Source organism: Muscardinus avellanarius (assembly GCF_963383645.1).
Source record: "Muscardinus avellanarius genome assembly, chromosome: 7".
Classification (NCBI taxonomy): domain Eukaryota; kingdom Metazoa; phylum Chordata; class Mammalia; order Rodentia; family Gliridae; genus Muscardinus; species Muscardinus avellanarius.
In genome coordinates this window covers 20,025,865-20,052,943 of record NC_137793.1, presented here as the reverse complement: position 1 = coordinate 20,052,943, position 27,079 = coordinate 20,025,865, and the positions used below count along the sequence as shown (strand labels likewise).

Below are 27,079 nucleotides of genomic sequence, written 5' to 3'. Positions count from 1 at the left end.
CTGGCCTCTACTGAAAAAACTGGACATTTTGGGAAAAACGAGGTTCGCATCCTACGTGGCTTCATGCAGCTGGAGCTGGGGGGTATCTGCCTTCCACAGATGGGAAGCTGGTTTAGTACCACGTCCTGCCATCTTGCCTGGTGAATGCTCACCTACATCATTCTTGCCCCAACCACATCAGCATATTTGAATTTACAATTCTCACTACAGTTTCGCCCTCCCTCCCCTTCTCTAAGTCAACAAAGATCCTGGATCTTAGTGCCCTCATTAGCCAAATCTAGGCCAATTCCCCTCACAGAGGCAAGGCCTGCCCAACCACCTCCCATCAAGGGGAAATGAGAAGAGAGGCTGGGTTCTCCCACTCCTGCCCCCTCCCTGACAGTAATTCTACCTTAAAAGCTCAAAGTTTTCTTACTTAGAGATGTTCAAGCAGTAATCCAACTAAATTAGATCATAAGCATCTGAAGGTTTTTATAATAAATAAAAAACTATAGATATAGCTAAGAGAAGATGAGATTTAATTAATGAGTGTTATTTAACAGAATAAGTTGTGCCATATATGGAGGATTAAAAGATAAAAAAAGGATAGGAGGAAAAATCAAATTTTAATGAGTTGCCAATCTTCACTTGATTTAACTAAATTTCCTCCATTGTAGAAAATATTGATGCCAAAAGGGACTCATTTGCATGTACCGCACAGTTTGATACCTGCCTACTTTCTCTTGTGCAATTGCATTGTGTTACCGATGAGTTTTTAATTTAATTTTATTTGGCGTTTTGTTACAAATGAATTTACTCTTTGAAGTTTAAGGCTTCCATCCTTACACTGATCTCTACGGGGAGCTCTGAACAAGGGTCAATGTTGAAAAATAAGTAAGAAATTACTGCCAGAAACACCGGGAAGGGTGTATTGGGTTAGAAAACAGCCACGTTTCATGTGGGTAAAAAGGTGAGGGTGATGTTCCTCAGACTCCCACTGTCCTCTGCAAACCTCTTCGTTTTCTTCCCTACTACTCTAGCTATATCAGCTCAACCAGGAAGGGGTGTGGGGGGTCTTTGTCATATCTACTCTGATACCGGGACCTCAGACATGGCATGGGTCAGACATGGATGGCTTTCCTGTTGATGTTTGTGACACTGATGTTCCTACAACCAGAAGCTGGATCCTAAGTGGGTCATTCTCTAGCTCTTCCTGGTGCACTGCTACTCCCTGTATTCTTTCTTTATGAAGGAATGAACAGAGAGATAGGAGGGCTAGGGAGATGTGGGTGACTTAACACAGGAGGTTGATTTCTGCTGCCTTTTTCTGGAATACTGGGTCCCCCTCCATGCAAGGCTGTATATGTTCTCTACTTGAATCTTAACTGTTGGCTCCATGAAGACACATTTGGGAAGCAGTAGGAAATATATGAAGGTGTGGGGTTAGTGATTTTTAAGCTTACAATTATAGTGCACCAAGCATAGTGTTACATGCTTGCTCTTTTCTTTCTTTCTTTCTTTCTTCTTTCTTTCTTTCTTTCTTTCTTTCTTTCTTTCTTTTTCTTTTTCTTTTTCTTTTTTTGGTGTTACTGGGGTTCCTGGAAACCCTTCTACCTCCAGGCTATACTCCCAGACCTATTTTTTTTTAATACTTTTAAATTTGGAAATAGGGTCTCTTAAGCCAGCGCGGCTGGCTTTGAACCTGCGCGATCCTCCTGTCTCCGCCTCCCAAGTGCAGGGATTACAAGTGTGGGCCACCACTCCTGGCATGTTACATGCTTTCTAAGGGAAGCCTTCATAACTGTAGGGCAGAGGCATACTATTCCCAGCTTATGGGTAGGAAAGACAGAGGCTTATTCAAGATACATAACTCATCAAATGTCACCCAACTTGCAAGTGATGAGGGGGAGCTGGATTTGGAGCCAGCCCTGGACTGTAAATTCTAAACATTCAATCCTTTTGCTACACACTTCTCCATACTACCCAACCTCTGAATGCACGCACACACACACACACGACAATAGTAAAGCCCTGACAGGGAGTGTTAATAGTCAGCAAAGAGAGAAGATGTTACATTCTATAAACCTAATGTGGGAGATAGTGACGGTTTGCAGAACATTTCTTGTTATGAGTTTCCAACTCTTTAATTCTGGGAAGAATGCATTCTGTGCTAGGCTTTTTTTATGATATGATAACATTTCCTTTATCAGACCCCCAGAGAGCAGGTCTGTAAGTGAATGGATACAGATCTTTCTCGGCCCCATTAAATGGAAATAAAAAGTTAAATCAGCTCATATTCAAAGTATGTGAGAAGTTGATAGCGACATGCTTAAGGGACCCAACTCCACTTACCTACATTACCTGGACTAATAGGAAAAAGCGGGTCTCTTGCACCACTTCCAATATCTTCAATCTCTTTTTCCCTATTCATGGGAATTGCAATCATCAGTGATATTTGGGCTTCCTGGGCTCACATACACCCACAGAAAAGAAACAACCTCATTGCCCTGTGGCCAGGGCGCTCTCTGCAAAGCGGAAGCCATGGCTTTCAGTTTCATGTCATTAGAGAGAGTGTGTTTTAGATGCACGAGAATGACTGGTCATCAATAGCTTGCTAACTTATTGGAATAAAAGTCAGGTATAAACACTTTCTCTGTACTTGTGGTTATTTTATAATCTTTTGGGCTCCCCACCTCTTGGCATTATTTCTAGACACCTATCTGAGGCTGTCTGGCAATCCTTTTTGAAGTTAAAGCATAATTTTAAAAATAAAGAAATGCAATTCACACATATCACAGCCCATCACTCTGCATACAGTTTAAGACAGATGACCCTCTGGGCTAGGCTTTAACCAACTTGATTGCTAATTTGACCAGGGATTGTTGCAGTTTAAACTTGGGATTTGTGGTCCAGGATTCTCAGCCCTTTACATTCCTCCTAGATAGCAATCTTGTGGGGCTTTGTGTGTCTCTAGGACACTGGCTAGCCCTTCCCTCGTCTGGGGTCTAGCAGGCTGTAGTCTTTATGATGTGTATCACTTGGGCCCCATGGTGCTGGTTCTCATTGTGATGAGAGAGAGCAGCCGCAAAAAGCCTGCCAGAAACTGCTTGGAGCTTGGGGTCTAGGGGATATGTAAGCAGTTCCTTTCCTTCCCAGCAGTGCTGTGGTTACTATGAAGGAGAGCAAGCCCAGGGACCCTGCATTTGCAGATGAGCTGGCCAAAATGGAGGTAACCATGAACACAAATGAGGAAAAGGGGGTTTTCTTAGAGAGCTGCTTGTGTAAATAGTGGATGTCCTGAGTAAGTCTAAACTGGGGCTTACACAACAGCTGCACCTGGAGAACTTGTAAGCTCAGGTTGAGAGAGTAAGGATGAGAGGGAGGACAGTTGCAGAAACAAAAAGGACTCTCTGGTGTCTGTTCTGTAGTCCAGCTCTGGATGAACCCTTAATGTATGGGAGAGGGTCTAGAGGCAGAAGGGTAGGACTGTTTTCCCAAAGGCACTTGGGAGCTGTTGCTAAAGTGGGAACATGTGGAGTCCTCTCTTCCTCTGTATACACACAGCAGAACTTGGGGAGCATGGATGGCAAGAGTGCTGGCTGGTACTGAAGACTCCACCCCTGCCATGTAACCCAGCAGTAGGGGAAGTGCTCTAGGCTTCCCTGGAAGTGGATTTTTTAGGGGACCTAGCTTAAAATCGGAATGGGCTAAATCCAATCATGGGAGTCACCATTGGAAATTTCTAAAAACCCTTGTGGTACAAGTAGGAAGTGAGCTTTGTAGTTAGGATGACCGATGAACTTGGAGAGGTAATGTGAATGGTTATTTGTGAAATAGACTAGTAAAGGTGGGGGAAATCTGGCTTCTACAAGTCTTGGAATAGCTCTCGGGAAGGGCTATGGTGGATCCTGTTCTCATGTTGCATACCAGCTGCACTTTGACTATAACCCCAGTTCACCTAGAAAAGTATACAACCTGCTGAACAGACCTTCTCACTTGACACCTGTAGGCCATATCATCAGTGATCTGAGAACAGAGAAAAGCGCTGCCTCCATGGACCACAGATGCGTGCCTGTGGAGAAGCCTTTGGAGAAAGCCACTGGAAAAGACTGGACTCAATATTTAAGAATCTTAGTGATGATGATGATGATGATGATGATGATGATGATGATAAACAACACTGGCTGGTGGCTTTTAATTACAGAGGTTTTATCCTATCACTGAGAATCAAGCAGGCCTCCTCTTTCTTTATTACAATGAAAATATGTTTTTAAAAACAAACACTTTACTTAAAACTGGGGATATTTTTTTAATTAGAGGAAAGATTAACCAAATGCATTTTCTCTTGTAATTTAATCCACTCTAATTATCTGGAGACTGTTTATGATGAAATACTTAAAATTTCGCCTAGCTGCTATTTTGGGCGGGTTCTTTATTGCTCACAAATCAAAAAGCTCAGAGATGGCAAACAACGTGTTTGCCTTCTGTGGGTCTGGTTATAATGACATGCATGATAAAAAGGATGAGGAGACAAGGAATAAGCCCCGATTTTGACTGGCACGTTTTCAAGATGGTGGCACCCTACTTTTCAAAAGCAATAAAGGCATTCCTTTTAAAAAGAGCTCATGAGATCAAGTGCTACAAAAGAAGAGGACCGGTAAGACTGATCTCTTTTGGCCAGGCAACTTGGGAGGAAATGCAAAATCTGTTCTTTTCATGAACATGTGGGATATCCTGTTTGGCTCCTGATAACCCAGGAGATGAGTTAAAGAATTGCAGAAAATCCCCAGATGTTACGCATAGGTCATGCTCCAAGGAGTCAAGCAATTGCAGCCTGGGAGGAATGAGGGTAATTGTTAAGTTTATGGGGCTGAATGGGGACATAGAATCAATGAGAGACTTGATTTTACAGAAGGCACACATGCTACTTGATGGGAGTCTAAGTCGGGTGTACTGGATTATTCTGTGATGTATGGAGCCAGTGCAAGTAAGATCCTGCAACCCAGAGCCTGAGGAATTACAAGAAATAATAATAATAAAAAATAAGAGGACATTGTGTTCTAAGAAACACTGATTAGGCAGCAGCCCCAAGTTGAGAAATGCCAGGTTCCTTCTTAAAGGAGAACACAGTATCTTCCCAAACTCCTCAAGGGTATATCTGTAGCCTCTCATTTGAGAAATAAAGGCTTAAGGGAACTCATGTTTTATTCTATTCAGTAAAAAGAATTTCCAAATAACCCTTAAAATAAGTTTTTCCCTTTTGAAATACACACATTATAAAAATGAAACTCAGAATTAAAAACAAATTATCACAGGCTTCTTGGCGCCCTCAGAACATGCCTAAGAACAGGTTGAGTTTGAGAACCTTTGGTTGAAAGCAGCAAACCCTAATTTCACAACGAGGTTCTTTTAACATAAATATTTGATTCCATGTACAATTGGGTTGTTTGGTAAAATAAGCCGGTCCAATTCCAGGTGAGAGAGGCAGTTTCTGGCTCCCCGTTGGAAGCAGATACCAGCCGGATGTGGAGCAAACCTTTGTATGGAAACTGGATCGGGAGTTGGTTATTTCTGACATCACTAACTGCTGGGTGGGTTGGAGGCAGATTTGTGAAAGGGTGGTTGAAGGCAATAAATTTTTCTTGAGAAATTTATTTTGAAAAATCCTCCTTTGCCCTTCAAGTGTTCTTACATTGGTACTAGATAATGATGGTGATGATGATGATGATGTGGGCTTACATTTACTTGGCCCTGACTTTATGCACGGTGCCAAGTACCTTAGATCCAACCCAAGGAGGTAGGTACTACTTAGTATCATCATTTTATAGACAGAGAAATAGAGGCATGTAAAGATGAGGAAAGCTGCTACAACTGGAGCTCAGGCAGAGGGACACAAAGCTTGTGCCTTAAACACTTTGTTATGCCTGCAGTATCCCAGCCCGAGTGACCTGGGTGCTGCTGCAGTATCTTCTCTTTCTATTAAAATATATACACTCACATGGGTAAAGTGAAGTGGGAGCTCATTACTCAACCTACACAAGGAAGTTTTTCAATGTACAAAAAGATCCTCCAGGGATCCTGGATATAAATGGGAACTAAGGTATGCACATAAACAAATGAACAAACTAATAACAAAACGCACCATTCAAGGGCTGGGGATGTGGCTCAGCGGTACAGCGTTTGCTTAGTATGCATGAGGCCCGGGGCTCCATCCCTAGCACTGCAAGAAAGGAAAAAGAGGTACCATTCACTGCCCTCAATAATTCAACAATTCCCTACCAGCTGGGGCAACACTCTGCTGTGTCTGTCCCCTTAGTGTAAAGTCTTCAGTGTGTATTATGGGAGTCTACATTGAAACCTCCCTTTAAAAGAATAGAGCAAGGCTCGATTGCATTACAGTGGCCCATTCATACGATTTTGCATCAAAAGTAATAAAACTCTGGAAATGGACAGGGCCTTAGAGACCATCTCATTCAAGTGTGTTCTAAATTCAGTCAATCACATGGCACATCTGTGATATTTGCAGTATCTGCACTGTTATTTACTTAATAATTTTCTTTAAATTTACTCAGGCCTAATAATGCTGCCTACATTCACCACATCCCTAAGCAATAATACCTATATAATCATGAGTTTGATGTGCTAGTTATATTTTCCCCTAATACTTACTTTTAAGAGTACTAAATAACTATTCAATGAAACTTATTTTTTCCACCAATGAAAAGCATCTCATACTGGTGGATCATGCACTTGAAAGCAATTATGTGGTCCAGTGCTCTCATTTGCCACAGGAGGAAAGTGAGGCTAGGGAGGTGAGGTGGCCTGCTCTAGGCACAGAATGCTCCTGGAGGTCAAGCTTAGAACACAGATATACCTTTTGTTGGCCAGTCTACTTTTTAGGACACTACAAGGAATCAGATGCCAAGTGATGAGAAAGCTGTCCATCAGAACCCTCTAGAGCAGCTCCACTCTCTACAGCCATTTTACCTTCTCTACTGTAAAGACGTAAGTGCACATTGTCAGATCCATGAATCATGAACTTGGAAGGGATGTAGTCTCTGTGAAAGCTCCCTATACACTTTACAGTCCCTATAGCCTAGGGACGTTCATCCCATCTTCTTCCACAGATCTTATGCTTTGTGTTTTCCTTTCTTTTGAATTTAGAACCTTCCTTATGCTAATCCTCCACCCACAAGTTTATGTTTAAAGAGTTGCAAACCATTTGTAGTGCTTTGCTTTGGTGAAGTCTTGCTTCTTATCTCAAGCTCCATAACAAGGTCTTGGCCAATGACAGACCACATACATGCCAGTGGTCCCATAGCATCATAATAGAGCTAAAAAGTTATCACCTGGTGGCACCATTGTCATCATAATCCTGTAGCACCACACAGTGTGCGTTTGTGCTGAGGCTGGTGTAAACAAACCCACTGCGCTGCCAGTCATAGAAAAGTATAGTTCATACAATGGTGTACACCACATGATACTTGATTATAAAAATAAAAAAATGATGCTACTGGCTTATGTATTTACTATACTCTACTTTTTGTTGTTAATTCAGAGTACACTCCTACTTGTAATGACAAAGCTTACTGTAAAACATGGCACTGTGTTTTTCAGCCACTGTCATACAGGTCTTGTTTACTGTGTCTTTTGATTGTATCAAGAGGTCATATTGAGTCATTGACCCTCTAGATTTCCCTAAGTTTACTCTATGACATTCCCACAGTGACAAAATTGCCTAAAGATGCTGCTCTCAGGATGTATATCTGTCATTAAACAATGCATAACTGTACTCTCAATAAATCTGGCCCTGTCATTGGGTTACAAGGGGCAGGACCAGTACATTGACCAGTTCCTCTGAATCTTTAAGGAGGTGGTACTCAGGATGGTCCAAGTCAATGTCTTCCCACCAAATGAAAACCCTGAGAATTCTTCCTTTTTTATTTTTGGTGAGAGTTCATTTCATGGAAAGTGATTTCAAATATGCTCCTATTTAAATTACAGAATGATCAAGTCATAAAGTTAGAATGAAGTTTGTGTTTATCTTGTCTATTTTCTGACTGAGGCTGAAAGCCGTACTTTGATATCCCAGACAAGAGAGTAGACACTTCCACTGATGAGAATCTCATTACCCATTAAGCCATTATTTCCTGCCATTTTAGTTTTTCACAGTGATGTAGAAATGTGTTCCTGTAATTTCTACCTCCCAGTCCTTCTTCCAGATTTGGAAAGGGAATCTCCAATGGACTATGTGATCCAGGCTTAAGGAGAATTTCTGGACATGGGGATTTCCTGATTTGCAACAAGAGGACTCACATTTTAGCCAAATTGTGGGGGGAAATCCAATTGCTCTGCTAAAAGTTTATCTATAATCTTTAACAGTGAAAGGGCATCACTTCAGATTTTTTATTTTTATTTTTTTTTAAAAAAGGACCTCAGGACAGTTCCAATTCCAATAAGAGCCCCTGAAGGAATAGGTTAATTAACCAATCAGAATAGGTTGCATCTTAAGACCTGATGGTGAGGGTAACTCCACAATGGCTAATTTCAACCTGACTTGATCTCATTGTAGAGTGCTAAAGTCTCAAATGTTCGAGGACAATTGCTACAAGAAGAAAACATTTTCATAACTTGGAATGAAGCTGGAATGGGATGCAGAGGCAGCTGTCTTCAGTCTGAAGCTGGTTAATTTAAACAGCCGCTTTCTTCCCAGCCCACTCCCTATTGTTCTGAAGCGTTCTCCCTCTTGGACCGTGACCCTGTCTACTCCTGATGACAATCACTTAATCAGTGCATCAGATTGTCGCACGGCTGGTTTTACCTTGGGTAAAGATTCATTTTCCTTATTAACATCACAAGAACCTATTTCTTTCCCCAACCAATTAAAGAGGAAAAATACAAGGGCCCAGTGCAATAGAGGGAAAAGAAAACTGTTCTGACTTGGGGCACTTGCTCGGGTCACTTAGCCCCACATGGCCCTGAGAATCAAGTTGTCAGTATTCTGAAATGCACTCAGAGGTCAGGACCATGCAGATAAAACACACAAGTTGGAATAACCATGGCGGATGCTGCTCACTGCCTGGATACCAAACAGTTCACCCAGGTTTGGAAAGAGCCAGTGGTGGTTGATTTGGTTGGTGTGTATGTTAGTGTGTATTACTCAGAAGAGAAGTCTGGAGAGCCTACATCCAGGAGACCTTCCCAACAGTGCTTTATTAGCATTTGACATCTCCCCTCTGCATTCCATGCTAATATGCATATTGGTTTCTCCTCCTATTTTACCCACTATTCTGCTGGCAAAACATATTGGCATTTACTTGGTCTCTTTATAATATAGGAGATGCTTATCTGAGTTTACTTTAATTCATAGCAATTTTATCCTAATAAATTTCTATAGTTCCTTTATGCTATGGGACCATAGCCACTGAATGGCCTTCGGATGCTGAATCCTCTTTGGTCCCTGACCAAAGATCTTTATAACTTTCACAGCACACACTCTAAAGTAAGGGTTGTGGCAGGTTGCAGGAACAACAACTCATTTCAAGATCATGTGTAAAGAATGAACCTCTTCTAACTATGTAGTGTGACTTTCAGTTTATTCATTAGAGTAAACTGCACTGTATCCAAATAATAATAATAATGTATACCAATGATATACGTGAATTGTGGTGGATTTGGATTCAAGGTCTATTTCTTATCTTTGAAACCCTGTAGATTTTTGCCATACCTTTATTTAACTTGTTAGAAAGAGATAACACAAGAATCACTGCTTGGTGGAATTGAGTCTGCTGGAAAGTTAGCACTAACAGTTAACACTGTAGTATACTTTTCACTTAAATCTGCAGCAATATGGGCTACATTTCAAAATATAAATAACTTGATCACTCATGAGTACACCCTGGTGCTTCTACTCGACTGGGTTTTAGAAGTCTGTGCTTTGATCTTCTTCCTTTTCTTTCCTACTTATTTCCGTGGTTTCCTTCGTACAATAAATGCAATCCACAAGTGTTAATGCAAATTGCTCAGCTGACTATTTGCAATGACCCGAAGAAAACCACCTCATCATGACCTTTTAGAACAGGTCCCAGGCAACCTAAGTACCCAATGCTAACCACCGTCATTCTGCCTTACCCCAAATTCCCCAGGTATTATTTACCCACTAGGTGCCATTTCATTCTTATTTATTTTCTATTTTCAAAATATAGCATTTGAAGTCTGCTTGGAAAGGACCAAAGAGTCTCCCTTTCCTCTCTGACTGTCAGTATCCCCGAGGAGGAGACTGATTTTGAGCTTGTAAATCATGGCATTTACTTTAAATGAAATGACAGGAGTGTCTATTCCAACTAAAAGACTAAAACTCCATGCAACAGCTCTGGGGTCTAGAGGTTGAAGAGCATAAGAAGCAATTATGCACTTACAAACATCTCTCTAGTTTTCCAATAGCGAATCTCACCACCAAGATATGTTTGGCTTTTCTTTCCTTTTCCTTTGAGAAACTCCAATGAACAAAACTAGGAGAAGACAGCACATGTCCTACTAATAAAGTGACAGAGCCCTTTTCTCACATGAAAATACATTGGTGACCAAGATCTTTATAACTTTCACAGTACACACTCTAAAGTTACGGGGCGTCTTAATTCTAGGTGAGGGACCTTCCCGCACCAGCCCCCTCTTCATGGTGGGAGCTTTCTGTGACATATAAATTTGCACTTTCTCCACGTCCCTCAAGAACTCATATGTGTCAGCTCACAGAGATGTGAAACTTGGGCCCAACACTTCAAAGAGCAGAAACACCTTTCCTGATTCATCTCCCGCAAGAGTTGGCTTCCCTTGAACTGCCTGTATCCTCTTGCTGGACTCATCCTCACCATTCTCTACTGAGACCAGAGCTGTCATCTGCCTGTGTCAGATTCAAGGTCCCCAGAGACATTTCTACTCATCTGTCATCTTCTCTTCTCTTGGGCTCTGTGGTATCAGGACCTACTTCCTTTCTCTTGGTCCCCGATAGCCCTCAAGCCAGGACCGCTGTCCTTTTCCTAACGGGGACATTGGCCTGACTCCCTTTTCTTTTCTCTCTCCATTTAAACTTGGAAAAGTCACTCATTCAGAGCTCAGACACTGACTAGAAAGGGCCAGATACCAATTGGCTCTGTGGGGCCATGGATTCGGCATCGCTGCTCAGTGACAAAGATGTGAAGCAGACGTCAACGCATGGTTGTGGCCACTGTTAACACTTGGTTTATGGGCAATGAAATTTGAACTTCATAGGACTGTCAGATGTTAAAAAAGATTTTTTGGTGGATTTCTGACAGCTGTTAAAATATAAAATTAATTCTTAACTTATAAGCTATAGAAAAATAGATGGCAGGCCAGGCCAGGATGGGCTCCCAGGCCAGAGTCAGCCACCTCCTGCCTCAATCTATCTCTACCACCCTCTGTGAACCATGTCTGAAGTGAGGATGGGTTGCAGGTGGGAATAGCCAGCAGGCATCAGTGTGGGTGTACTAACCTATCTCCTTACCTTGCAGATGTGGGAATGGGCAGCAGAGGGAGTAGACATTAGATTGAATGGATTGAAAATTGGATTATGTTCCTAAAGGTTGTGGATTGGTGAGAGCTTTTGGAAGAAGGAGGATTGGGCCAATTAAGATACGGGACTGGGGCAAAGTCTCCACTTAAATCACACCGGGCATGCAAACGTACATCCAGAGGAATGCCCCTAAGAGTGGGAGCTATTGGAATAACTCTCTTGGTCTTGGACTGTGCATCCCTCCCTCTAAAGTCTTGCGAATTACCCCTCAGACTACAGGGGACTGAAGATGAGGGTGGCTGCAGGGGAAGCAGGACCTGGAGCGTCATTGAGAGATTGCAAAAACAATTCACTGCCAACAGACTGTCCCGGCAGGGTCCCAGTGCTATGGTCATGGGCCTGATTGACATGCTGCCCCTCGGGTGTCCAATTAAGATAGAACTGCAGGAAATTGAATGCAGAGTCAGTCCACCGTGTCTCTGCTAAACAACCCAAATGAACAGCATGGGAAACTGAGTCTGATCTCATCAGTCAGCCCTGGGCAAGCTTCTCACTCTGTCTCTCATTCCAGGTGGCCAAGCCACGGGTGGGGTTGTTGGGCTAGGACAGAGGGAAGGATCCCAAACTTGGTGGTTCAGGTCAAAGGTAACTTCAAGAGACGGACAATAGTTTCCACATAGGCAAGTGGATTTGTCCAGACTGGCACGGAATGGATCCTAGGACTGACCTAGTTAAACAACAAAACAAAAATTGGAGATAAAATGATGTTGAAGTTGAAATCTCTGTAATCCCAACTGTCCAAGAAATGTGGAAAAGCCCCAAAGCACTGGCTTCCAACTCCTCCATCAAAGGCATACCTGGGCGCCTTCCAACCAGTACTGTACTTCCACACCACAGTGGGAAAAAACAAAGCCCAGAATGAAGAAACCTCAACATGATTGTGTCTTAACAAGAAAAGTGACCTTTAAAGGTATTTTTGGTCAAGAAGCTAATGTAGAAGGCATCTGAGGACAGGATAAAATGGGAGTAGAGGAGGAGGCCCTTATGCGTGTTAGTGGCAATGGGGAGGGTCAGAAGCCCGGCTGTGGAGCCTTGTGACAGTGAGAAGATACTCATTCACACCTACCACAGCAGAACCGGGCTACTCAGGGAACCGCGGGTCATGCCTCCATCTAACCTGACCCTGAAAAAGTAAGTTTGCTTTGTTGCCAACTCACAGGGACCCAGGGATCCGGCCAGCTGGGAGAGCATTTGAAAAGGGAAGACCCACAGACCTCAGGGATGATTTGGTGCGCTTGAAACCTCTAGGCACTGACAATTTCCCATGCATGTTCATTCCTGCCTCCCCAAGATTGATTGCAACATTTGGTTGGGCTTTCTTATTTCAACTGGTCCCTTCTCTCCCAACCTGGAATTTCAGAAAGAAGGGGAAAGCCTTTTCCAGTGAGAGGCCTTGTTTTTCCCTTCCTCAGTCCCCATGGAGATTTGGAGGGGCAGCAGGGACATTGGGGAGCACTCGTGTCCCTGAAGGAAGAGCCGGTGGCAATGCACGACCGTCACTATAGATCTACGATTTATGAAAATAAAGCAATATGTGCCTGTTTCGGTGCCTGCCGTTTGCCTACCAATGGTGCAGTGTTCACCATTCCAGCCCTCTCGGCATTCACATTTGCCATCTTTACAGGTCCCGTGCTCAATGCAGCGGGGGTGGCACACGCGCTGGTCGCAAGCTGCGCCTGTCCAGCCCTCTTCACAGCGGCAGGCTCCCCCGATGCAGACGCCGTGAGTGCCACAGTCTACTGAGCACACTTCTGGAAGAAAAACAATGATTACAGCTCAACAGGGCAGCCGGAGACACCCTTCCTGGAAGCCAGACCACACATGTGGCCTGGGCCCTTGGAGCAGGCCCATGACATTGGTGGAGGCGTGTCTCTCTGCTGGAGGGGTATTAATTCATTATTGTTGCTGTTGTTGCTGTTGTTGCTGTTGTTGTTGTTGTTGTTGTTGTTGTTGTTGTTGTTGTTATTATTATTATTATTATTATTATTATTATTATTATTATTATGTTGGTGATTCTCAAAGTGCAGTCTCCAGACCTGCAGCATCACCATCACATGGGAATGGGTAAGAAATGCAAATTCTTGTTCTCTGGTTGGACCACGTGGATTAGAATCTCTGCGAAGGAGGCTCGAGAATACAGCTGAATAAGTCCCCTGGGTGGTTTTGATACTAGAGATGGAGACTATCCCTGGAGAAGGCGCCCAGGCAGGGGTTCCAGGTTGGCGAGGCTAACCAGGAGGTGCCCACTGTCAAGAGGCTCAGTGGGTCCTGACTCCCTGGCCAGCTGGGATTCTTCCTCCCTTGGGAGCCTGAACTGCCCAAGCCCACAAGGTTACTGGGGACCTTCTGCTCCATCCCCACGCTGACTACAGACCCTCATTCCCCAGATGAGCGAGCTGGCGGCCTTGCTGACTGCCGTAACTGTACTGCACTTACACAGTCTCTTTCTCAAAGGAGCTCAAAGTCTTTTGTGGTCAGGGAGGAGACAGACAGACAGATGTGCACTCTCTGGCGCTCCAGAGCTCTCACGCGAGGACAGACACGTGCCAGACACTCACCCTTACAACCTTGTACTGAGGGAGGCATGGCTCAGCAGGCCAGGGGAGGGGAAGTCAGACCAGGGGTGGTGAGTGACTGGCTCAAAGTCACACAGCATGTCCGTAGCACAAGAGGGGCCTTTGATCCAGGACTCTTGCCACCCCTCCCCATCTTCTGCCAGGTCTACCAGCATCAAACACAAAACCAGAGTCAAGTGGGCTGAGAAGACATCCTAAAATAGCCCATTTTAAAATGACTCAATCCTTTTAATTTTTTTGGAATGAAATATTCATTTTTTTTCCCTCCATTGTAGAGAAAGCTTCACATACATTCCCTTTCTGATTGCCATGGCAATCTGACAGCTGTCTCCCTACCCGGAGGAAGGGGGCGGCTTGATGATCGCCAGCTTGGATGGGCATGCGTCGCGTGTGTGGAACCTTCCTCAGGAAGGTGGGGACCTGCGTGAACTGTTGAACTGTTCCATTTTTAAGATCGCTTGGGAGATAAGACATGTACTCTTAATTTTAGGAAAATAAAGTGTACAGCGCAACTTCATTATTTTCCTGTCACTGGAGTATTGCAGAGCTCTATAACATGCTCACACAGCCCCCCGAGGGAGCCTCTTTTCTGTTTTATAGGACGTTCTATTCAGTTTGTCCAGGACTGAATTGTTCTGTTTTGTTTTCTGGCACCTTTAGGGAGTGTACATAAGAAAACCTATAATGCAAATAGAAGCACCCCCACCCCGCCCCCCAGGCCCCTCATACATTTGTGTTAATTGAACATAAGCATAAGAATCAATGCAGGGGTTTTGTTGTTTCTCAAAGACCACAGACTCCATGGCTAAGGAGAAGAAAGCGAGGATGGCACTGTGTGACCGACCCAAGTCCCTTGTCCCCAGCTAAGAGTGAAGAGGAGATTCCCATCCTCTTGGGAATGGCACAGTACACAGGGCACAAGTGCTGGGCGGAGAGAGGGAGAAGCCTCTCGGCTTACCAACGGAGCAGTCGGGACCCATCCAGTTGGGATCACAGCTGCAGAGGCCCGAGTCGGGTAGGTACGTGCCATGGCCGCTGCACTGGTCTGGACACTGGACCCTCGCCAGCTCACAGTTAAGACCACCCCAGCCAGGGCTGCAAAGGCATTCTCCATTGACACAGACCCCATGGCTGGAGCAGGTAGGATCCAAGCAGTCGACTGAAAGAAAGCAGAGGAAAAACACTGGTCACTCACTGGTGATGGGCTGAGAGGCTGGGCCCCCTTCTCAATGGACCAAAGGTTCACCGATTCCTATATACTTGCAAGCAAACCAAACAGCCCAGGTAATACTTATGTGTCCACTTGAAGAACACTCCTAAAAATAAAGGCTTTTTTTTAATATGTCAAAGCCCCAAATTTCAAACTTGAAAGGGGTGCAGGAGAACAATGGTATCTCGGACCTCTAACAACCACGGACACGTGCCAAGCATCTTTACCACAGGCTACCAAGGGAGGCCTTTCCTGAAGGGAAACTAGGGAGGATCAGATATAGATTTTATATGGACAGAGAGGTGTGCCTGTCGGCCAACTTTTAGGACCTTGCCCGTATGAACCTTCCTACGGTGACTGTGCCATGCCAGGAATGCAAATACCAACGAGGTCTCCGTGTGTGCCACCAAACCCCATCACCTCTCACTCTAAGTGGGGAAAAGAGAGAGGCTCCTTCTAACTTTGCTGCTCTGTGACTTGAAAGAGAACAAAAGATAAAGAAGAGCATCCATGAAACTCGTAAATGAGTCACTTTCCTAATTAAGCTTTACTTAGGCTATGTCTAAAATTAGTTTCATTCTCTGAACACACACTTACTGAAGGAGTCAGTGACTGCTCAGGCCAGGAGAGGTGAAATTGGGTGTGCAGCCCATGCAGAGCTGGGGACCCTCCTACCGGGACCACGGTGGACTGGATGAGTGAGTGCCTTGGCTGTGGTGCTGGCTCTCCACCGGAGAGTCAATGGGACAAGTTAATGGCCAGATGCTGGCTAGTGTCATGGTCTGATTCTTCGTCTGTCTTCATAAAAGGGTAAGTATATATTCATTCCCACAAAGACCACTGTTGAGAACAGGGCTTTTGTTTGTTTGTTTTTTGGTGGTACTGGGGTTCCTGGAAGCCCTTCTACCTCAGGGCTACACTCCCAGACCTATTATATTTATATTTTTATTTGGAAACAGGGCCTCTTAAGCCAGTGCGGCTAGCCTCGGACCTACGCGATCCTCCTGTCTCTGCCTCCCAAGCGTGGAGATTACAAGCGTGCGCCACCATGCCTGGCTAGAACAGGGCTTTTTAAAAATTGTTTTTATTGGTTCATTATAGTCATACATCTTAATGGAGTACAAGATGGTGGAGGCATACATGCACACATCACTTATTTAGCCCTTTCTCAATTCCCACCTATTCTCTCCCCCTCCCTCCTCATGCTTGGCTTAGTGATTGACTTTGATATGTTTGTGAATGTACATCATGTACATTAGGGAATTTGCCTCTTTCCCCCTTCCATCTCCCTCAGCTAGGTCACCTTGTTTGCTCATCTATGGTTTCTCTTTCTTCGTCTAGAGTTCCTCCTATGACTCTTTTTCTCCTAGCTTCCACATATTAAGGAAAGCATCTGATTTTTTATTTTTGTGACTGACTAAACTACCAAACTAATGCAAGCGTATCTATGTTCATAGCCACACAATACACAATTGCCAAACTATGGAACCAGCCAAGATGTCCATCAACAGATGAATGGATTACAAAACTATGGGGTATGTACACAATGGAATTTTACTCATCCATAAAGAAGAACAAAATTACATCATTTACAGAGAAATGGATGGAATTAGAGAATGTTATGCTAAGTGAGATTAGAGGACAGGGCTTTTTGCAAAAGCATATGACCGTCAACCTCGGAACCCCCTTCCTGCACAAGGACTGGACACCCAGGGCTTTGGTCAGGCAGTCTGGCTTCTGTAGGTGTCCTGGGAGATGCTGCAGTGGCATTTGGAGAAGAAAGCTCCGCACAACTGGGTTTTGAAAGAGGAACCGTGCTTTTGCAGAGGGCCAATGTGTTGCCCCATGGATCAAAAAATGTGCAAGTCTCATCACCTTATTTGACTAAAACATACACTCCCGTGGTTGTAACAGCTTTAAAGTCAGGCCTGTTGGCCTGTATCCAAGTATTGCTTCTGTTATCACCTGGGGGTCCAGCCAGCCTGAGACCATTTTAAGTTCTTTTCTTTAGGGTCTGGGACCACACTGACAGTGTACAGTGTGTGTATGCGTGCCACCTTGAGGTTTAAATCCTCAGAAACGATTTTGCTTTTCTTCCTTGCCCAATGCCAAGATCGAAATATGCAAGACATTCAGTCTTTAAATAATTCACCACTACACTGAGATACACACCCCTTGGAATGCTTTCTGCAGGGTTGACTCTTACATTGCCCATGTTGGGTGTCTTTGTTTTTTGCTTTTTCATTTAGCAAAAATGCCCATGCCCTCACTCTAAATATATCATTACTTCAATTATCCATGCCACAAACTAAACAGTGATGGGGGACATGTGACTTGAAGAATTTGGATTTATTGGAAATCACGATATCCCATGAAGCTTCCAAATAGCACCCTTCCTTTGAGGCAAAAATAACTATTTTCAGTATTAAGATATGTTTCTCAGGATGCCATTCTCAGGAAGATATTATTTATGGAGCTCAGTTCTGAACTGTTTGAGCCATGGGGGAAAGCAATGACTTTTTCCCCAGAAAGGTGAATTTTGGAGATTTATTATTAGTTGGTGATGTTTATGATGATGTTATTTAATCTTGCTACAATCACTTTGGAATTGAATTCATTGTCTTGGGGAATATAGCTCCTGGTGATATAAATTATTCTGATACTTTTAAATTTGCTCCACCGAGGGTGGTGGAACACATCTGTATGTAAATCTGAACTAAAAGGTTCCAGCACATAGGACACATTCGTAAAGGAGCTGTGCACTATCTTGGTGTCTCATCCGCAGCACAGTTCAGGAAATATAGTATGTGTCCAACCCATAATGGCTGTCAGAATGAATGATAGAGTTTTCTCCAAGTACCTGTCATTAGCAGGGCAAATTCCAGGGTGAAAGGCTGATGAGAAAGAGAAATGGTGCTAGTTCTTGTTTTTGGAAATAATTTTTATTTTTGGATTTGCAAACTATGAGCTAATTCATTCAAAACCAATCATGCTCATATTTTTCTAATAAAGGAAAATTTAAAGTTCTAGTTTTTTAAAGAACTTTGTCCCCATTTCAAATAAATAAATCAATATATACACAAAATGTCTTGTGTGTTATTGCCTCAAAATTGTTCTCCACCTATAATTAGCCATTTAAAGTGTTTGGTGAGGTCAGGTGTAGTGGTGCAAGCTCGTAATCCCAGTGCTTGGGAGGTTGAGACAGGAGGATAACAGGATTGTTGGCCAGCCTCAGAGCCCTCATGAGGCTCTCTGTAAATTATTGAGATACTGTTGTTGTTGTTTTTTTTTAAACCTGGCTGGGGATAGCATGGAGGTAGAATGCCTCTGGGTTCAATTTGTAGTACCACAATAAAAATAAGTAAACAAACAAACAAACAAACAAACAAATAAAATGTTTTGAAAGCTAGGAGCTTTCAAAATATATCATAATCTTTTTTTTAAAAAGATAAAATAATAAAAAATATATCGAGAAGAGGACAGAAAGGGGAGGGGGGAGAGGGCGAAAGGGGGGAGAGAGGAAGAAAGGGAGAAAGAGAGAGAGGGAGGGAGGGAAAGAAAGAAAGAGGGAGGAGAGAGAGAGAGGAAGAGGGAGAGGGGGAGAGAGAGGGAGAGAGAAAGAGATTTTTCTTCCAGATAAATTAGCTCTCTCTTTTCTATCCTGAATTATGGTATGAAGAAAGGAGGAAAATCCACTGAGATTTATTAGGCCAGTACGACAATGTCATCAAAAGAACCATTTATAGTATCTAGAAATATGAGCTAGCCCTTTCTCTGGTCAGCGGTACCAGTAAATATGCCCTTAGTGCTATATAATTACAACGGCTGATGGAATAACTAAATTCAAACTTTAAGAGGAGCGGTTTCACTATGAATTTTAAATTTGGTTCCAATTTCATAAGACGGTCTCATGGCCACGTCCTTAGAGTCTTTAGCAGGCAGAAGGGACTATGGCATTTTACAAAGCTTTATAAATAGAAGCAGTGTTATACTTAAAAGGGGGACAGTGGCCTTTACCAGCTAAGTACCCCATGCCTGGAAACGCCAGGCCCCTGGCAGCTGAAATCATTAGAACTCATTTAGTCTTGGGTCCTCTGTAGGTTTGACAAAAAGGGGTTGTGAATGCAATTTCTATCCCTAAGGATTAAAAAAGGAGGTCAAGGAGTTTTACAAACAATATGTAGTATAAACCCCCGAAGAACCATGAATTACATTTATGAAGTTAAATGTCATTGAAAAATGATTCAACCCTAACACTGACATGAAAACATGGCCGACTTAAACTAATATGTCAATTTCTCTCGCCTCCCCTTCCCACTCCCCGGGCCTCACACCACGACACCTCACACACACGTCCCCGCATTCGCTTCTGCAGACTTGTTAATAGTACCACAATGTTTATGCAGCCGCAATGGCGGATGGCAACTATTGATTTCGTTGCCACGGTCATTTCAGGTAAATTGTTTGAATGTGATGACCGTGATGAATATCAGAAATAAAAAAGCTAAATGGAAGAAAAAGTGCTGATCCCGACTTTCTGATTCCATTTCCTCTTTTGCAAACAGCATATGAATCACCTCGGTGCATTCTTTTTGGGTAGCAGAAATCAATAGGGGAGATTTTATAATGTTCCATGAAGCTCACTTGTTTCGTTGGATGGTTAATTTACTCTGTACATTTAAATAAGACTGGCTGGGAGAGTCAGAAAGTTGAGGAAGCACTTGAAATCCCTCTCCTACGGCTGTGGGTATGCACAATCTTTGCAGGGGAGAAAAAAATTCTAAGCCTGGCAATGTCTCAGCTCCAACACTTTCCTCTCACCCGGTGATGTATGCAGAAGGTCGTGCTAACCTTTCTTGTCACATTATTGGCCTCTCCCATGTTTTCGGTGAATGCAGCCTTGCTTACTGCAATCCATTTATCTTTAAGAACTTTAACCTTTTGCGCATGGTTATTAAATCAGTATTTCCTCTACCCAAACTCCCAATTTGGTTTTATGATATAAACATAGCGAATGTACCTTTTATTAGAGATGAAGAAATATATAGAGAATTGGAAAAGGAAAGTTCTAGGGGGGAGGTAAGACTTTTGGGTCCTTTTAAGGGCATGGCTACTAATACAATGAAGAATCTTACAAGAATAATGTCATAGAAGCTGTATCTCTGCAGTCATAGTTCAAAAAAAAACTACTAAATGGGGAATTTTACATGTGAAGTCCACGTGAGCGTATCTAAAGATAAGGCACTATTATTACTTTTTGGTGACAGGTGAAATGATTGGTTGTTTATTTGTTTGTTTGTTTGTTTATTTAGTTTGTGGTACTAGGGATGGAATCCAGGAATGTCCTACCTCTGAGCTACACCCCCAACCCTATTTTATTTTTAATTTTGAAACAGGGTCTCACTAACTTGCTGAGAGCTTTACTAAGTTGCTGAGGCTGGCCTCAAACCCATAAATCTCCTATGCCAGTCTCCCAAGTACTAGGATTACAGGCGTGTGCCGCCATGCCTGGCTTGGTTATTCTGTACAGATCTCTGGAGATCTATATTTAATGAAACGGAAACAATGAATCCACTAGCGTGGAGAATCTCACAAAATTTGAGATCTTCTGTTAAAAGCTTATCCACAAGAAATGGAGGGACATGACATACGTCAACCAACAGTGTCTCTTCTCCAGAGACGTGCTGGATGATCCTTACAAGCAGCCTCACCTACAGAAGGCAGTAGGCTCCATGTGTCCCTTTAGTTCTCTGGGTGAGTTAACACTTTATCCTAACTGGAGCGCGGGAGGAACGCGGGCTGTTTGAATGCATGGGGGCATTTCTCTGGGAGACGAATCTAGAGCAAAGTAGCTCAGCTAGAAGACGAGGACTGACCCAATTCAAAGGCTGGGTTTCAAAGGTGGGTAAGGGTCTCAAAGAGACTGCCTTCTTACTGCCCTACCAACTGTGACTGATGCTTCACCTGGTGAGAAGCCAGAGATGGGCAACTCTATACCATATTCTAGAAGGACATCTATAGAGAAGGAAGGATGTAGGCAGCTGAGTGCCTTGCTTTACTGGCACCGGGACTTGGTCCCAACCTTGGTACCATATACCTCTCCAGAAAGAACCCTCTAGAGTTAGGGCTATTTGCACGGTAGGACTATTTCCAGTTTTTGTTTTTGTTTTCTTTGTGGTACTGAAGATCAAACCCAGGGGTATTCTACCTCTGAGCTACACCCCTAGCCAGATTTTTTATTCTTTATTTTGAAACAGGGTCTCACTAAGTTGCAGAGGGCCTCACTAAGAAGCTGAGGCTGGCCATGAACCTGTGATCCTCCTATCTCAGCCTCTCAAGTACTGGGATTACAAGTGTGCGCCACCACGCTGGCTTCTTCCTCCTGGTTTCTGAACACCTCTCCTGGTCCTCACATTTCCTTCCTAATAGCCTCCTCTTATTTGTCAGGTCAGTTTATGACATCCTTGGTCCCCCCTCTCATGTGTACTAGAGACCCTTAAATGGATGCTGTGGTGAGCTCTTCTGAGTTCTTCAAGACCCAGCCCCTCTTGTAGGCAGGTCACACTTCCCAGCTCTGGATGGCTGTAGGTAACCAGGGTAATTTATCCTACACAGTGTCTCCAAATGACCTGGGTCCCTACAGTCTTTCAGATCTGATGACTCTATACTGCTATTAATTTTTGTTGAAATATTTACACAGATGGGTACTGGTCTTAAGTTACCAAGAAGAGTATAAAAACAAACAAATGACAGTGAAACCCCCCAAATAAATCAGGCCCGAGGAAGACAGGGGGCTTAGAGCTTCTCATTTCTTTCCTCTGGATAGTCTTAGTCATTCCTAATTTGAAGGACTTTATATACAGCAGAATAAAAGACAGAAGGAGATAGGGGGAGAAAAGGAAAGAGAAAGAAGAGGAAGAGGAGAAGGAGGAAGAGGAGGAGGAGGAGGAGGAGGAGGAGGAGGAAGGAAAGGAGGAGGAGGGGTAGTATAGGGAAAGGGGAGACAGAGCAAAGACAGCAATTTGAAGAGAAATACAAAGGAGGGAGGGAAAAGGAACTAATGTTCCTAAAGAAGGGTGTAACAAAAACATTTTTCTAGAACCTTCTCCAGAGGCCCTTTCTGTTCTCCGATTAAAGAAGTATATCAAAGTCAAGGGTTTTGAAATCTTCTTTGCAAAACAGGGAGCCCGGGGCTGGACTCCTCGCGTGGCCCAGCCGGCCGCCCACACCCAGGGCGCTTACCTTCCCCACAGTGTTCTCCTTTGTACCCAGCCGAGCACATGCAGTTCCCGTCGATGCAGGAGCCGTGGCCCCCGCAGGAAGGGTCGATGCACTGATTCATGGGCACGTCGCACTCCGCGCCCTTCCAGCCGCTGTAGCACTGGCATGTTCCTTTAGAGTACTGGCCATTCCCACTGCACAGGACGGGGCAGGCGGCTGCAGAGAACCAAGGACAGAATAACAGGTCACAAAGGGGCCAACATCTGAGGGGCCGTGCCGGTGTGAGGGGGGAGAACCTGGCTGGCGTGGTGGCTTTGCCTACAGCCTTGTAGGCTGGGGACACTGGCCATGGAGGTGCAGAGCCAGATAAACAATAGCAGAACCGCTCTGAACGACAGTGGCTACCACCCATCCAACACATACCAGGTGCCAGGGGAGAGAACGAGTGGGGGGTGATTCTCAAGTCATTTTCCTAACTAGCCCAGGAGGTGGAGGCTGCATTTAGAACCCCCACTTTGCAGACAAGGCTCAGGCTGGTGACCTAACTTGCCCATGATCCCAAGCTCATGAGCAGGGCAGCCCAACTGGAAACCAGGGCTGATCCTCAAGCTGTGCCTTTAATAAAGCTGCTGCATTGATGTTTCATGGGCACTGAGGATCAGAAGCTGTTTTGCTGAGGATTTTACCCTTGGATTAGTTGGGTCTTTTTTTTTTTTTTTGTAATAATAAGGATTGAAACCAGGGTCATTCTACCTCCAACATACACCCCCAGACCTTTTTATTTTTTGTTTTGAAACAAGGTCTTGTTGGTTGCTGGGAGTCTCCTTAAGTGGCTGAGGATGTTCTCAAATCTGCAATCCTCCTGTCTCAGCCTCCCAAGTAATGGGATTACTGGTGTGTGCCACCACTCCTGGCTAGTCTGTTTCTATTCTCACAAGCTGATGTCTGTTTTAAAATGAGAAGGATGGAGGTCGGGCGTGGTGGCGCACGCTTGTAATCCCCGCGCTTGGGAGGCTGAGACAGGGGGATCGCACAGGTTCGAAGCCAGCCTCAGCTACTGAGTGAGGCTCTCAGCAACTTAGTGAGACCCTGTTTCCAAATAAAGTATAAAATAGTTCTGGGAGTATAGCCCAGAGGTAGAAAGCCTCTGGGTTCCATCCTCAGAACCACAAAATAAAATAAAATAAAATAAAATAAAATAAAATAAAATGAGAAGGATGGGACACATTTGAGCTAATGAATCTCTGTCTCAGTTCCTATACCATGAAGAAATCAGTGTGTGACTTCAAAGGGTAACGTGTACTGAAGTATAAAAAGTAAATAAACCTGGCTATTGAAAAAGGGAGGGGCAAAGTAGGCTGAAGACAGGAAATCTCCAGCAGGTCGCATCTCGGCTAGGACCCCCTCCTTACATCACTTGACAGGAAGAAGGTTAAAAGTCAGTGGGGATTGTCTGTGATGAGATTACCAATAGTTTGCAGCGCTGTTTTCAATTGTGCCAATTGAGTTTTAGAGTTTTTCAAGGATGGGGTTCTAGTGATGTCCTTTGGGCTTTGGACATCGCTAAAACAGGCCTTGTATTTCTATCTTCAGCATCAGGTTGTAAAGAACCAACATTTCCAAACTGCCTTCTAAGTTGAATGTTCAATGGGAATATTACTCTGTCAATGGCACTAACCTTCAGAAAGAGACTTTCAGAAATGACTAGCATAGAGGCTTCAGGGACTCGTGGTGTGGCCTGTGATTTTGGTTTTGTGGATTCTCCCAGCTGTACGTGTGTGTGTGTGTGTGTGCACACAATCTCTCTCTCTCTCTCTCTCTCTCTCTCTCTCTCTCTCTCTCTCTCACACACACACACACACACACACACACACAATCTCAGAGTGTCCTTAGGGAATGTATACCAAACACATCTCCTCCTGGTCAACTGCCCCTCCCTGCCTTCTTAATCCTCCTCATTGTCTTGTTTATAGTTTTAGAGTCACTAACTTTCCTCAGGGAGAGTCTAATTTCCCAAAGATCTAGTAGCTGCTTGAGGACAGGAACTGAGTTTACCATTGTTGATTTCCTGCCAGGGCTGTGTTCATCAATGCCGGCTGGACCGGGCAAATGTTTCTCCTATGTTTTTGATGTTCAAGGGATGCCCCGGGATTTATAGGCAAGCACTAAATAGCTATTTATGAAAGACAGGAGAAGAACAGCTTCTGGAGTCAACCTCGTGTTGTGTTTTTCTGGAAAAGTGCATGTTTCACTTTAATTGCAAGCTGACCTGAAATAAAAACATCTCCACAGTTGACATATGATTGAGGGATGTTTTCCTCTGAAATGCTTTATAAGAGAGCTGTGAAAAGTCCTGGAGGCACCGTTTCCAGAAGAATCCTTACCTTTATGAATCTACCAGAGGAGAAGAATGTGTTCAGCAAAGGCAGCCTCAAAGACACATGCTGAATTCAGAGGAAACTAAAAATGTAAGACGTATTTCCTATACTCAGGATGTTTAAGCAGAGGTTGTATACAGTCAACTAGAGATATTGTTGTTGTTGTTTTTTTGAGGTACTGGGGATTGAACTCAGGGGCTTTCTACCTCTGAGCTACAGCCTCAGCTCTATTTTTTATTCTTTACTTTGAAACAGGGTCTAAGTTGCAGAGGGTCTAAGTAGCTGAGGCTGGCCACGAACCTGTGATTCTCCTGTCTCAGCCTCCTAAGTACTGGGATTACAAGTGTGTACCACCATGCCCAACAAGACACCATCTGTCTATAAGAGGATAGAGAAAAGAGCTTTAAACCCAGGGTGTTTAGGATCTAAATTTGGGACTCTACAATTATGAACTAGGATGAGAAATCTCTAGGTTTTAGGAGGAATGTGAAGAATAAGTAACTGTGTTCCATGTCTGTTCCTCATGAGACTCCTACTAGGCTCCAGATTAGGGAGCTAAATATGTGAGCAGAGCTACTATTCTCCATTCCTGGACCTCTGCAGGCATCGTGAACTGATCACAGCACCTCGTCCTCGTCAGCCTACACAGGCCTTCAATGGAGTGACCAGGCTGAGGTGTGCGAGCGGGCAGGGCTGGCATTCAAGAGAAAAACCACTTGCTCTTTCTGATCTGAGTAATGCCGGGATATCTCCTGATGTAAAGACTGGCACCCACATCCTTTCTCACCCCCTTCCTTTGTTCCATACTGAAACAAGACAACAGTGAGAAGTGGAGCGATACCACCTGCAGTCGAATGAGCTTCCAAGGGCCGTCTCTGACTTGAGGGCTGTCTGGTAGGCCAGCTCTCACGGATGGCAGAGAAAGTCACATCAGACTGCCACCCCTGGTGTCCTATTACACCCTCCTTTTGAATTAATTAATCAATTAATTTTTATTGGTGCATTGTAGTCATATATCCTAATGGAATACAAGGTGGTAGAGGAATACATGCACACATCACTCATTTAGCCTTTCCCCAATTCTCTCCTTCCTCCCCAAAGGTGAAGAAGAATAGAAAGTAGGAGTAAGTAATTATTATTTATTTTACTTTATTTATTTATTTATTTACTTATTTATTTTCGCTGTACTGGGGATGGAACCCAGGGGTATTCTACCTCTGAGTTACACCCCCAGCCTTATTTATTTATTTATTTATTTATTTATTTATTTATTTATTTTTGGTGGTACTGGGGTTCCTGGAAACCCTTCTACCTCCAGGCTACATTCCCAGACCTATTTTTATATTTTTATTTGGAAACAGGGTCTCTTAAGCCAGCGAGACTGGCTTCGAACCTGCGCAATCCTCCTGTCTCCGCCTTCCAAGCGTGGGGATTACAAGCGTGTGCCACCATGCCCAGCTAGTCTTTTATTTTTGAAACTGGTCTCACTGAGTTTTGAAGGGCTTTGCTAAGTAGCTGAGGCTGTACGCGAACCGGAATTCTCCGGTCTCCACCTCCTGAATGCTGGGATTACAAGTGTGTGCGCCACTACACCCAGCAGTAATTATTATTTATATTAATTGATAATGTATAGTTAGCATTATTATTATTTTTAACAATTCAGAATAAAACTTTTCTGCATAAACTTCATGTGGCGGGAAAAAACCAGAATTGTCCAGAAGAATGGGTTTTATTGAAAATCAGGAGCCTGAGAAATCATATTTTAAATATGACCTACTTAAATGGCTCAGGGCGCTAAAAAAAAAAAGAAAAAAAAAAAAGGAAGATAGTCAGGTCAGGGAGTTCCCCACATTTCCAAATACAGCCTTTTTCAATATGTTTTTTTGTACACTTGCTGAGAGTATGGTCAAAGAATGAAAAACATTGTGATGTTCACTGGGGAGAAGAACACAGGATGAACTTGGCTGAGGCCACATTAAAAACAGAAGGTGGAGCTGGGTGTGGTGTTGCACACTTGTAATCCCAGCACTTGGGATCCCGAGACAGGAGGATCACAGGTTCAAAGCCAGCCTCAGCAGCTTAGTGAGGCTCTCAGCAATTTAGTGAGTCCCTGTTTACAAATAAA

The 27,079-nt window shown here is 43.7% G+C and overlaps 1 protein-coding gene across 7 annotated transcripts in view; it reads right to left on the bottom strand.

Annotated features, from left to right (window-relative positions):
• TENM2 (teneurin transmembrane protein 2) overlaps positions 1-27,079 on the bottom strand; it is a gene marked incomplete at both ends in the record, with an annotated part of 986,019 nt that overhangs the window by 117,189 nt on the left and 841,751 nt on the right. For 3 of the 7 annotated variants that reach the window (XM_080698868.1, XM_080698870.1, XM_080698874.1), the window contains 3 exons: positions 13,135-13,320; positions 15,104-15,304; positions 22,598-22,792. In XM_080698868.1, the coding sequence (XP_080554994.1) occupies positions 13,135-13,320; positions 15,104-15,304; positions 22,598-22,792 (582 nt within the window). Of the gene's footprint in view, positions 1-13,107; positions 13,321-15,103; positions 15,305-22,597; positions 22,793-27,079 lie in introns of all 7 variants that reach the window. The other 4 variants (XM_080698869.1, XM_080698872.1, XM_080698873.1 and 1 more) reach the window with 2 other exon arrangements.